This window comes from Eretmochelys imbricata, chromosome 27 (assembly GCF_965152235.1).
Source record: "Eretmochelys imbricata isolate rEreImb1 chromosome 27, rEreImb1.hap1, whole genome shotgun sequence".
NCBI classification, from domain to species: domain Eukaryota; kingdom Metazoa; phylum Chordata; order Testudines; family Cheloniidae; genus Eretmochelys; species Eretmochelys imbricata.
In genome coordinates, this window is record NC_135598.1 from 12,437,547 (window position 1) to 12,450,878 (window position 13,332).

The 13,332-nt window shown below is 52.0% G+C and overlaps 1 protein-coding gene across 2 annotated transcripts; it reads left to right on the top strand.

The window, feature by feature from the left end:
• The first annotated feature begins 8,025 nt into the window (after positions 1–8,025).
• Positions 8,026–13,060, top strand: RPL19 (ribosomal protein L19). 2 transcript variants are annotated; one of them, XM_077806362.1, is made up of 6 exons: positions 8,026–8,178; positions 9,490–9,596; positions 10,487–10,609; positions 10,854–10,974; positions 11,538–11,648; positions 12,864–13,060. In XM_077806362.1, exons 1-6 carry the CDS (start codon positions 8,174–8,176, stop codon positions 12,985–12,987), a joined length of 591 nt encoding a protein of 196 aa, XP_077662488.1. In that variant the 5' UTR covers positions 8,026–8,173; the 3' UTR covers positions 12,988–13,060. The 2 variants fall into 2 exon arrangements, with proteins under 2 accessions (XP_077662488.1, XP_077662489.1); XM_077806363.1 differs by lacking the exon at positions 8,026–8,178 and adding an exon at positions 9,003–9,292.
• Positions 13,061–13,332: the final 272 nt, after the last annotated feature.

The following is a 13,332-nucleotide window of genomic DNA, read 5'->3' on the forward strand; positions in this document are numbered from 1 at the left end:
GTGGGGGGGGGGGTGTGGTCCAAGCGCCCCCCTCCCCCAGCAGAGGGGCTGAGCGATGGGAGGGGCTGGAGAAGGGAGCGCCCAGGCGGCTGGAAGGAGAGACAACCCCCCCCCCTCCAACCAGCCCCTATACAGCCAGGAGACCCCCCACACACACCCCGATTCCCATCTCCCCCTACTGAGGGGCCTGGCTGCCCAGCAGTGCCGGGGGGGGGGCAGATGACAGGGAAGGTCAGCTCTGGAGTGGGGACTCCCAGGGGGTGAAGGACTGGCTGGGGGGTGGCCCTATGCCTCCCTTCCCCCACACAAAGCCCCCTCAGTCCAGGGCGATGGCTGGGCGGGGGGCTCCAGCGATCAGTCCCCTCCCTGTTGCCCAGATGGCTCTAGCTTGCTCTGGGCGGTTGAGGACACCACTGCCCTAGGACTCCCCCAGGTCCTGCTCAGATATGGCCATGGGTATTTTACTGCCCTGCTGGGCAGCTATTCCAGACCCACAAAGGGCTGGGATGCCTTGTCCCTGCCCCTAGTAGGCAGTGTGCCTAGGGGGGGCTCTTGACATATCAGTTCCAACCCACACCCCAGCTGGAAGGCATGTGGTAACCTGGTGTGGCTTGAGAGAGATCTCTGGGCACCAAGGCGGAGATCCCCCGCTGGGCCGGATTGCCTTGCTTCCCGTCAGGTCACAGGGTCAGTGCAGGCATGGGTGCCACGCTGCCGGGATGTGACTGCAGCCAGGGGAGCTTGGCTGGGAATAGGTCACAGCCTCCCAGAGCCCTGCCTCAACAGCCTGCTGGAAAGCGACCAGCTGTATTGCTTAGCTGGCCCTACTGTGCAGCGATGGCTGGCCTGGGTCTCCAATGCTCTTCTCCTGGACTGTTCCTCAGTGCAAGATTCCCTGTGGCTCTTAACCCTCTCACCTCGCTCCCACTTCACTCTGCACCCTCCTTTCACCCCAACCCCTTTCCCCCACCAGATCCTTCCTGAGAACCCACCTGCCCCAGGGCTCATTGGGGGCTCCCAACAGGCCCTGATGATCCTCAGAGCCAACTGCATGCCATGCAGTCTCTACATCCCAGCACAGAGGGGGCACCATGGCAGGGGCAAAGCAGCAAATGGGGCTGCATCAATGTCCCTGGGACGATAGGGGAGAAAATCCACATGGCTGGTGGGATTTGTGGCTAATTAGGAATGAAGCATGGGGACCTGAGTCTGCGCTTCCCCATCCCCTCCCTGGTCTCACTCCTAATTGGGCTGCGGCTTTGCCTGAGCATTGGGATGCGCCAACACCAGAGTGGAGAGGGACGTAGGTCTGGGCTGGGCTGGCTACCCAGATAACATGCACAGCTCTGGAAACCAAAGTGCAGCAAATAAACCCTTGTGTCCAGCTTGATGAAAGGGGGCCACTGGGCAGCCCCAGAGCCTGAATCCTCCCCTTGGCCACATGGTCCGTCTGTGGCTCTCAACCCGCCCTATAAGGTGTGGAGGCTGAATGGTGAGCGAGTCTCCCTTGATCTCACACTGAAAAGATGCATCCAGTCCACCTAGCTTCAAAACGAGGGCCTGATCCATCAAGGCAGGGCCAGCAAAGGTGGTGAGATGGGCTGTTCCCTTGGGTACCATTGGCTGTGAAACTGACGCGGCTTGGTCAGGTGAGCTCAGTGAGCCCCTGGCTGGGGGAACTTTGACTTGACTCCCTATGAACGACCTACTCAATGCTTGTCTTCTCTCCTGAGCATGCCAACACTGAGACTGACCAGTGCCCGTGTGTCCAATTAGAATTGAGCTGAGATCCATGGCACTCATCTCACCTCAGCAATTAGGCAGTAATCGGCTTCAACCACAACTGCCCAAGACTGGATTTGAGCAGACTGCTGAAGGTCCCTGTGTCCCGTCCCATTCAGCTTGCTTTTGTCCCGAGGTGGCTATGGAGTCTTGTCTCCTTGCTTTTGGAGAGTGAGGGGGTGGATCTGAAGGGACAGATCAACCCACATCCCCTCTGCCAGGGTGGAGGTTGGAGGTCCAATCCCAAGCCGCACGGAGGCCCTAGAAGGTTAAAAATGAACCTCTCTGCAGGGAGCTGTGGATTCACTCCAGGGAGCTGGCTCCTTCCTGGCCTCTGCAGCTGGGAGACAAACTGTCCAAGAACACGGGACACCCGATGCAAGGGAGATTTTCCATGATTAGAACCCATCTATCACTGACGGGCTGAGGTGTGACGGCAGTGCCCAAGCACTGAATCATATTTAATCTCCACTTTGCAGGCTGGAAAAATGAGGCACAGAGAGAAATGACTTGCCCAAGGTCACACAGCTAATTGGTGGCAGAACCGGGAATAGAACCCGGGCATCCGGTCAGGCTCTAGCCACACTAGACCACGCTGCCTTCCCCCAGCTTTGGAGGGTGGGGATCCAGCTTGGATGACTGTGACAATCTGGGTCCAGACACCCCAAGGGGCGAAAAGGGGGTCTGAACCCCAAAGAATATGCAATTGACTCACCTGGTTCTATACAATGTGATGGTGGATGAATACATCATGGAAGGTCTTTCATGAAAGCTTGTGATGTTCTGGACTTGCGGAGCACCAGGAGAGCTGCATGCAGGGTATGACTGTAGGTACGTGTCATCGCATGTGTATACGTGTAGAACCTTGTAACTGTGGTGCGTCTACAGCGTCACCTCGCAACAGGTGGTGAAGGGATCAGGCAGAGAGGGGAGGGGCACCAAGCCAGTTGCTTACAGGAAACCAACTTCAAGTACCCCTTCATTGTCCAACCAGGAAAAGACAATGGTGGACCATTAGAGTTAATGGAAAGACATGGAGACAACTGGGAATTCCCCCCACTCTGAATACCCAAGAGTCACCATGCCAGGAATGAAAAGAAAGAAAAAAAAGCCTTTTAAAACCAGGTTTATGTCTGAGGTTTTTTCCCAGAAATTGAAGGGCTGCCTTTAAGTGCAAAGCTGTCCCTGAACCGCTGGGTCTTTCTATGATGGCCAGGGCATGCTGGGAAACCATTCGGAGGCAACAGGTACTTTATAGTAGAAAAGGGGATTTGTCTAATATAGAAGGGTAAAGTCTGAAGTTGCCTCTTTTTGTTCTGTGTGACTGGTCTGCGTTTGCTTTTCCAGTTTCACTTTTGAATCTGTGACTTTTTCTTCCCTATTAAATACGCTTTTTGTTAATTTTTGCCCCCAGCAGGTCTCTGGTGCGTGAACTGGGTGGAGTGGGTCCGCCAAAGTGAACTGATACCTGGGGGCTCTTTCCACACCTTCAGGGGTGACAAACCAGAAGGGAAAAGTCCGAGCGCCTGGTAGATAGGAACTCGGGGTAGATGGAATGGGGAAGACTTGGGACTGGAAGGGCCCTGCAAAGAGTGACTAAGTTGCTGGAAGCCAGGGTGAGACTTTTGGCCTGTGTGCTGGCTAATGGTGTCAGGTCTCTGAGACACAGCACTGTCGCATTAAGGCAGACAGTGACAGAACCCCTCACTGGGCCCAGAATGTCCCAGTGACATCAGAACTGCCCCGGCCTCTTCGTCCCAAACTCCAAACCAAGCCCTGAATCGATACAAGGTTGGTTGGTTTGTTTTTCTTCCCACCCATCGCACCGCACGTCCCATTCCTGCTTCCAGTTGGCAGTGAAGCATCCAGGCCATGAGGTGGGAGGCTGCTCTCCTTTGATTTTTGTCCCAGCTGGAAGCAGAAAATCCTAGAGTCCCCAGAGGGCGCGACTTCTCCCAAGGTTTCCCATCTGCAGAAGGATCCCAATGTTCCAGCATTTCCCCGACGTTCATGATGTCATGAGACACCCGAGTTAGGGATCCCGAGTTAAGGGCAGATGGGAGGCTGGAGATCATGGCCATGCAGACATAGTCCCACCACCATTCAGAGTCTCCCCCTGGACATGACCCTCCCAGTGCATGGAGCAGGCTGTGTTCTCATCTCTCCCCTCCCTGCCAGACTAGACCCCAGAGATGGGCTTGGACCAAAACCCGTATCTAAGCAGTCCCACACATCCAGATGTGACTCCCACCCATCCCCCTCTCCTGACATGGGGATGCCAGGCCAGATTGGAAATGACCTCTCTAGACCAGAAACTCCTTGTATATCCTGCTTCCAGCTAGGACAAGGGAGATGGTCTTACCTGGGCTTCAGTGCAGCAGCCTCTCCAGGAGGGTTAGCCTGGAGGCTCCCCTCTCCCATGTCGGCCTGTTTGTGAAGACACCATCCAGCTAACCTTCCTGAGAGGAGCAATTCACTGAGCATCTCGGACAGCTGCAGCTGTTTCCTGGATATTGTTTTTCCAGCTTTTCCCCCCTTCCCTCCCCCCACAACCCACCAGCAACCGTAATCCCCCCCAGGGACCCTGGCAGCGAACAGAAGCTGGGCAGGAAGAGTGGGAGGGAGAGGGGAGTGGGGGGATGGGAGAAAGATGATGGGTGAGCAGAGGGAGCCATAGATTGGGAGATGGGGCTGGGGGGGGGGGAGCAGAAGGGAAAGAGCTGCTGGAGGGAAGGTGAACACACAGACAGCAGGCAGCTGCATGGGAGTATAACACAATTACAGATCTCCCTTTACATGGCCAGAGCCTCTCCACCCGCCAGGCGCACTTAATCACCACCTCCACATTTTAGTAGTAAACACTGCGAGCAGATGGTGGAATGCCAGTGGAGCCCCTGGGTGGATTGCTGCTGTGGGGCAGCAAGGGATGGCCTCAGGCCCATCCTAAATGCCAGCAATATAAGGTGTTACCTCAAGATGTCCTTCCCCCCATAGCGCTCTTTACAAATAGATGCAGCCACCTCTGGGGCGGAGCAGAGTACCTTTTGTGAGCAATGATCCACTGGAAAACAAAACCCAGTGCAAGATGCTTAGGAAGACATTTGAAAACACATAGACAGGAACCTCTGGCAAATTTCATTGTTTCCTAGGAGAGATAAGGGCATAAACAATATCACACCAACCCCCGCAGCATTCTATAAATGCTGCAACCCCACTTCTAGGCTTCATTCTGGTGCTTTTGCACCATGTGAGAAAACAGCCAGATTTCCCCACCTGGGAATTCCTCCAGTTTAGGGGAATTCCCCTGGAGAGCATAGGGCAAAACATGATTCTTCCACAGGAGCTGGGAAGCAACTATCTCCCCTCCCCTGTACAGACCCAGGGGTCTGACCAAATGTGTTATGGGGATGTATTTTTATTTGCCTTTCTCTTTGGCATCAGCCTGTGTGGCCAATGCTAGAGGCAGGATCCTGGAACTGGTGAGCCAGTGGGTCTGAGCCAAGTTTCCAACACACGTTCCTTTAGCAGGTATTTCCAGGTTTGGAGTTTGTTTTATGAAAACAACAACTCGGTTTTTAAACTCCCTAAATCTGTGTTTATCTGTGTTTTTCTCGCTTAATGAACCAAGAATCTGTTCCTGTCAGGTCTCCTTCTCCTACCATATGTTGATCATTTTACACCAGCCAGATTCCAAATGAGCCATGAGATGGAATCTAGTCTGAGTATTTAACAAGCAGCCTTAGCCTTCGGTCTGATTTTCTAGCCAATTGCAATTTTCAGACATGACTTTCAAAGGAGGAAATATGCCTAAACGCTGCAAAAAGTGGGGATTTGGGTGCTTTTCAACTTTTAGTTTATAAAAAAAAAAGTGACATTTTTGCTTGAGTGGAATTTGTATCAGTTTAAAAGTGGAGCTTCAGTTATATTTTGCAAACGAGGCAATTGGAGAATCACTTTTTAAAGAAACAGGACCATTTATACATTTATATTTTTGTTAGTCTCTCCTCTTGTTCCAAGAAGTCTTAAGCTTTGAGATCCTGGAGAAGTTCTGAACACCCCAAATTCATACAAATTTCAGCCCCTTTCTGGATCAGACTTTCTTGGACATGGGGTAAATCAGTGACTCTCTCTGGGCCTGAATCTGACTCTGGTTTTACATTACCCCTTTTTTCATGGAGATGCTCCTGGTTGACATGGCATGAGGGGGGAGTTAGGCCCCCTCGTGCCTCAGTTTCCCTAGCTGGACAATGGTGACACTGATACTTACCAACCTCACATGGGGCCTGTGAGGATTAATTAATGTTTGCAAAGCGCCAGAAGGCAGGGATAAGAGGTGATTGGGAGTCAGGACTCCTGGGTACCATTCCAAGGTCTAACATTGGTTCACTGTATGAGTTTGGGTTAGTGGTGACCATCTACAGGTCAAGGACAAGCACATACAGGCCCAATGGCTACCTGCAAAGCTGTGATTATGGCCTGCCCCATAGCTTTGGTTCCTGTTTCATGGCCGGACTTTAACCTGGCATAGCCTATCCCATAGCTACCCCCACACCTGATCTGGCCCAGGCCCCCAGCCTAGCACACCTTATCCCATAACTTCTCTACTGTCCCTCATTAACTTAGCTCCTACCCCACGGCTAACTTCCAATCTGACATAGCTATCCTCCAGCCTAGAACAGAATCAGAAATGTAGGGCTCGAAGGGACCACAAGTCCAACCCCCTGCACGAAGGCAGGGCAAAGTGAACCTACAGCATCCTTTACAGGTGTTTGTCCAACCTGTTCTTAAAAACCTCCAACGATGGGAATTTCACAAGATCCACTGGAAGCTATTCCAGAGCTTAACTACCCTTATAGTTAGAAAGTTTTTCCTAACTTCTAACCTAAATCTCCCTTGCTGCAGCTTAGCCCCTTTACTTATTGTCCTACCTTCAAAAAAAGAAAAGGAGGACTCGTGGCACCTTAGAGACTAACAAATTTATTTGAGCATAAGCTTTCCTGAGCTACATCACATGCATCTGATGAAGTGAGCTGTAGCTCATGAAAGCTTATGCTCAAATAAATCGGTTAGTCTCTAAGGTGCCACAACTCTTCCTTTTCTTCTTGCAAATGCAGACTAACACGGCTGCTACTCTGAAACCTGTCCTACCTTCAGTGGCTATGGAGCACAATTGATCAGCAGCCTCTTTATAACAGCCCTTAGCCTACCTGCAGATTGTTTTCAGTCTTCTTTTCTCAAGACTAATATACCCAATTTTTTTAACCTTCCTCCGTGGAAGCGCCTCGGCGTTTCAAAACCTTTGATCATTTTTGTTGCTCTTCTCGGGACTCAGCCCAATTTGCCCTCATCTTTCCTAAAGCGTAGTGCCCAGAACTGGACGCAGTGCTTCAGCGGAGGCCTCCCCAGTGCCGATCAGAGCGGGACAATGACCGCCCACCTCTTACACAGGGACATGCGTGTTAATACACCCCAGAATGATTCTAGCCTTTTCCTCAGCTCATCAGGTTGTTGATCCATATTCAATTTGTGATCCATTGTCACCCCCTAAGCCTGCTGATGACAGAACATCAGCAAGTGGTAGCTGATGACAGAACAAGGAGTAATGGTCTCAAGTTGCAGTGGGGGAGGTTTAGGTTGGATATTAGGAAAAACTTTTTAACAAGGAGGGTGGTGAAACACTGGAATGGGTTACCTAGGGAGGTGGTGGAATCTCTTCCTTAGATACTTTTAAGGTCAGGCTTGACAAAGCCCTGGCTGGGATGATTTAGTTGGGGATTGGTCCTGCTTTTGAGCAGGGGGTTGGACGAGATGACCTCCAGAGCTCCCTTCCAGCCCTGATATTCTATGCCCCAGGACTCCCCCCCTGACCCCATGAACTCAGCTCCTACCCCCTGACTGCCCCCCTGACTGCCCCCCAGCCCTGATCTACCCCAAGGCCCCTAGCACCTACCACCCCACGCCTGCCCTTACGCTCCTCCGTGCGCCCAGCCCTCCCCAGACCGCAGATCACCCAACACCCCCCTTCCACGTGGTGCCCTGAGCAGCTTCCCTCCACTGCGCAGGCGCACGCTCCGCCGGACTAGTCCGGGCAGCACGCCTCCGCGATCATTGCGCAGGCGCCGCTGCGCCCCGGGCCGTACCATTCCCAGACGCGGGGGGTGGAGAGATATGTTTCAGACTCCCGGTTCCGTCCGCACTTTCTCCTTCGGAACCGAGCTCTGGCCCCTTCTTCCCCGTTCAGGGGTGGAGCGAGCCGGGATCGGAGGGGAGGGGAGACGCTGTGAGCGGAGGGGGTGATATGGTACGTCCCACCCAGCTACCCCCGCGCTGATAGTGGGAGCGGCCGGCGCTGCTGTCCCCCTTTCCTTTCAGCGGTAGGGCCGCTGCCGCCATGAGGTGAGCGGGGCGCGGGGCGGCGGGGACTGGGCGCGTCGGGCCGGGCCTGGCCTGGCCTGGCCTGGCATCGTCTGGCCTCGCCTCGCCTCAGGAGAGCGGCCGGTGCCGGGCCTGCAAGTGGGCCTGGGCCTGGGCCTAGGCCTAGCTGTGAGGAGCCGCTTCCCCTGCCCCCATCCGGGGCGTCGCTCGTCCCCTCAGCCCGGGCGATGGATAGCGGGGCGATAAGGGGCGCCCCTGGCGTGGAGCTGGGGGGCTGCGCGCCATGGGGGGGGGCTGGAATGGAGCGGGGGGGGGCTGCGCGGGCGCGCGCTGGGGGGGGCTAGAATGGAGCGGGGGGGCTGCGCGGGCGCGCGCTGGGGGGGGCTGGAATGGAGCGGGGGGGCTGCGGGGGCTGGAATGGAGCGGGGGGGCTGCGCGGGCGCGCGCTGGGGGGGCTGGAATGGAGCGGGGGGGCTGCGCGGGCGCGCGCTGGGGGGGGCTGGAATGGAGCGGGGGGGCTGGAATGGAGCGGGGGGGCTGCGCGGGCGCGCGCTGGGGGGGCTGGAATGGAGCGGGGGGGGCTGCGCGGGCGCGCGCTGGGGGGGCTGGAATGGAGGGGGGGGCTGCGCGGGCGCGCGCTGGGGGGGCTGGAATGGAGCGGGGGGGCTGCGCGGGCGCGCGCTGGGGGGGGCTGGAATGGAGCGGGGGGGGCTGCGCGGGCGCGCGCTGGGGGGGCTGGAATGGAGCGGGGGGGGCTGCGCGGGCGCGCGCGTGCTGGGGTTGGTGCCCCAGTAAAGGCCCCGCTCTGCTGGATCTCCCCACTGTTCCCACCCCAGGGGGATCCCGCTGGGCACTTGAGAGCTGGGCCTGACTCCCAAAGTGACGGTGACTTTTGGGTGGCCAGCATGAGGCACCGCAAGTGGCGGGGGCCCAGAATCACTAGTTGCTGTTAGAAACTTCATCCCATCTTCTGTTTAATGTGTCACCCGCCACCTTCGGCTCTGAGCTTTTGCCACAAGTGAAAACCTCCTTAATAAGAGTTTGATCTGGTCAACATCACTGGCCGCAATTTCTCCACTCACACTGTTTTGCCACATGCTGGATTTCCACGTGATTGCTGCCTTTCACTTCAGAGGTGACGACATTTCAGCAGTGCCATATGTAATTAACTTGCATTAGGCTTTGTAATCTCTCCAATGAAAGACCCTTTATACATTTAAATAAAGCTAGACTGCAATTTGAGCATTCCTGGAACAGTGAAAAATTTTGTGATCTTCCATTGCACTAAACTGGGGGCTGCCTGTTCTAAGCCATGTGTGTTGGTTTGTTCAGTATGCTCAGGCTCCAGAAGAGGCTGGCCTCCAGCGTCTTGCGCTGTGGCAAGAAGAAAGTTTGGTTGGATCCTAATGAGACCAATGAGATTGCCAATGCTAATTCTCGTAAGTAACCATTTCTCTTCCACATGGGCATTGGGCAATTCAGTGACTTGCTAGTGCTATCTTCTGGTATGATTTGTGGGCCTTGCTAATTATTGAATATTGCAGAAGAGGCAGTGTTCTCAGCTTGTCTTTGTTACAGGCTCGGTAGTAGAAAGGTTAATTTAATAGTAGTTAACCGAATTGCCTTCTTCCTGGGCCTTTTTATATTCAAAGGTTTTGCTGACTTACAGGCGTGTAGCAATTGCCTTCCCTTGTTAACTGGAAGCAGTAAATGACCAAATTCTAGAATTCGGCTAAACCCACACTGAAAGAATTCACACAAGAATGTGATGACAAGTGTGGATGTTCTTTGGGGGGACGGGAGTTACTACTATCTAGTCAAACACCAACCACAGGGATATCTAGTGGTGAACAGGTGAGATGCACGATTGAAAAGTGGGAAGAGCAGAAATACATGAGATACAGTTCACTACGAGCACTGAAAAATAGACAGTTTGTCCCTTCTCACGGACTAGGCTTCCTCTTGTGTTAACTGAGCTGGCAGATCCAGCAGGTAGAATGGAGGCAGAAGCTGGACCCAAAGGACATCTTTATAAAATATGTTTATTCCATTCAGGTCCACACTGCAGTGACTGGGAGAATGTTTCTCATGTAGGCCTGTGGTGGACTGCAACAGGATTGCCTGAGGAAAACAAACTTAATTAAGGGGCCTCTGTAAAGAAGGTCAAAATCTTCTTAAATTCCTTTAGACTTAAATGTTGTTGTAATCCATCCCAAAAACTCCTTTTGAAAAGTAAAATTTGTTCGTGTTAGCATGAGCAAGGCAAGAGACTGTCCATTTTCTGTTCCATTTGATGTCTTCAACGTGGAACATCTCTTTTGGTTTCCAGGTCAGCAGATCAGGAAACTGATCAAGGATGGTTTGATAATCCGCAAGCCTGTGACTGTTCACTCCCGTGCCCGATGCAGGAAAAATACCTTGGCCCGCCGAAAGGGCAGGCATATGGGCATCGGTAAGTGATGGCTGGCTTCGCTCTAGATAACTGGGGTTAAACGTCTGTCAAACTCTAGAGACCTTTGCTGAGGGTGGATTTATAGATTGCCTTATGTACCAAAGAGGGGCCTTGTAAAGCAGCTGGGCTGTTAATCATACTCCTTGGATTTTGAGGCAAGCAGAGGTGTTAAGCACACTGGCAAGGATGCTCACTGGTAATTAGCTGTGTTCCAGCTCTGTAACATCTTTCTGTCTGCCTCCAGGTAAGAGAAAGGGTACAGCCAATGCTCGTATGCCCGAGAAGGTGACCTGGATGAGGAGAATGAGAATTCTGAGACGTCTGCTTCGCAGATACAGGGAGTCCAAGAAGATCGACCGCCATATGTAAGTCTGAGAGCCAAATGAATCCTGCCTTGCTTCTTCTTTGCTGGTGGGTGTGTGTGGGTGGGGAACAGGGTCCCCATCCACCTGGATACACCAGCCTCTGCTCTTCAAGGCTTTTGCAGCAGGCTCTATAACCTTAGACCTGAACCAACAGATGCCAAAGGGGAAAGCTAAGAGAGATTAAACACACCTTTTACATAAATGATAAATCCCTTGCAGTGGGTAAGGGCACTGGAAAGCTGCTGCAGAATGATCTTGATGTTAGCGAGTGCTTCTCAGGACTAGCTCCTCTGCTGAAATTGGAGGGCAGGACAAGGGAGTCGTGTGTGGTGGTAGATTAAGATGCTGAAGAATGGTTAAATTAATTTTAAAACTCTGGGACACAAAGGTCACTGTGTGGTCCACTGCAGACAAGACACAACTGCTGTTTATCTTGAGTCACTCAAGATGTCTTGGAAGCTGCACAGTTCGTATTTCCTCTTTTGCACCATCAAACAAATGAGTGTTGCTTCCTGCAACACAGTGAGCTCTCTCACCTCACCTGGTCCCTTCTCTTTTGTTAGGTATCACAGCCTGTATCTGAAGGTCAAGGGTAACGTGTTCAAGAACAAGCGGATTCTGATGGAGCACATTCACAAACTCAAAGCAGACAAGGCTCGCAAGAAGCTCCTGGCGTAAGTGTTTGATTATTAAAGCGATTTAGAGCTCAGTACAGGTCCGAAACTTAAGTTTTGCACAAGTGAGCTTTTAAAAGTGCTCAGTACTAGTTTAAGTGATTCCATGAGCTTTCAGCACTTGGTTACAAAGACATTGATTCTCTTATTGTGGCATCCTGTAAAGTGAAACTGACTGGAAACAAATGAAATTCACTAACATCTCTTCACTATCCAAGCCTGGTCATAGTTATGTTGCTATAGCTCTGTCAATTAGGGGATTATTTACTCCTATAGCTATACTGGTTTAAGGTTTGGTATGGGTGCAAACTATCTTAACTTATAACAGTATAAGCCCTCTTATATCAGTATAACTGCATTCACATTAGGAGTGTTCTACTATACCAGTATGGTTAGAGCAGCAAAACTTTCTAACGTAGACAAGGCCTAAGGCTCAGTGGAATACAAAATAATACTTCATAAATGTTGACAGATCTGGATATTAATGGCTTGGTTTTAATGGTGTAAATAAATCCAAGTATGACCTGAATGCCCCCTTTATACAAGCTTTGCCCTTCTGTGTGACTTAAACACCCAGGAAATAACACACATCTTCAGGGGATGGGCAAGTTCCCTCGCAGAATGTTGTCCAAAGACCCTGCCATTGAAGGATCCATTCTCAAGAAGAGGCGAAGTTAAGACAATTGAAGGACAAATGGGTTCTGGCAGATCATGCATTACTTTTCCTTTCTAACTTCAGTCACTGGTCTGACCAGTTTTGTCAAGATCTCAAGGGCACTGTCTAACAAACAAGTTTGCTGTGTGGTGTCCTTGGAGAAGGAGTAAAGACAACAGCAAGCCCATGTGCTGTCGTTTGGTCCAAGGACCTGTTTCAGTCCCAATCCTGGCCAAGGGTAGATCCCATTCATGCCTGCCTATATTACTTAGTAGGCCAGTGGGGTGTTACTGAACAAGATACTAAATTGCACTTATGTCTCTGTTACATTGCAAAGCGCTAGTGAGGAAGTGTATGGGCTTAGTAACCTGATAAACAGCAGCTGTAAAGTAGTTGATGGTGCATGAGGTGTTTGTGAAATGTGTGTTCACACCTCATCTCTCTACCACAGCTTCCTACGGCTGGAGAAAAATAGAGGTGGGGGTAAAAGCTGGGTGGGTTTATCTGGGTTACTTGAGCCTGAGGCCATGTATGTTCATGAAAACTATTTTCATCTTCAGTGACCAGGCGGAAGCTCGCAGGTCCAAGACCAAGGAAGCTCGCAAGCGCCGTGAAGAACGTCTGCAAGCCAAGAAGGAAGAGATCATCAAGACTCTCTCCAAGGAGGAGGAAACCAAGAAGTAACCTTCTGTGGCTGTTCTGTGTACATAGTGCTCTCCATCAAAGGGAATTAATAAACGTTCCACATCCAAACCTAGTCTTTGGCCTACATAGGGTTTAGTTGAGGGTGTCAGGGCGCTGAGGGGTTTTTGCCATCTGGGTACAAGTGCCTCCTGTGATACAGTAAAACTTCTGACACAGACTTTCTACTTGACAGGTCTGGGGACAGGTTACTCATAACTTGCACTGAACGTTGGGACGCTATGGGGTGCATCTTGTTCGTACAGCGACTCGTTCTGGATTAGGAGCAGGGCAAAGGGACTCACAGCCAGAGGAAGATCATTGAGCTGGGGGTGAAAGCAAAGGAGA

Coding starts and splice junctions, on each gene's coding strand:
- RPL19 (XM_077806362.1), top strand. Junction 10,610..10,853: donor GGGCAGGCATATGGGCATCG/GTAAGTGATGGC, acceptor GTCTGCCTCCAG/GTAAGAGAAAGGGTACAGCC. Junction 11,649..12,863: donor GCTCGCAAGAAGCTCCTGGC/GTAAGTGTTTGA, acceptor TTTCATCTTCAG/TGACCAGGCGGAAGCTCGCA.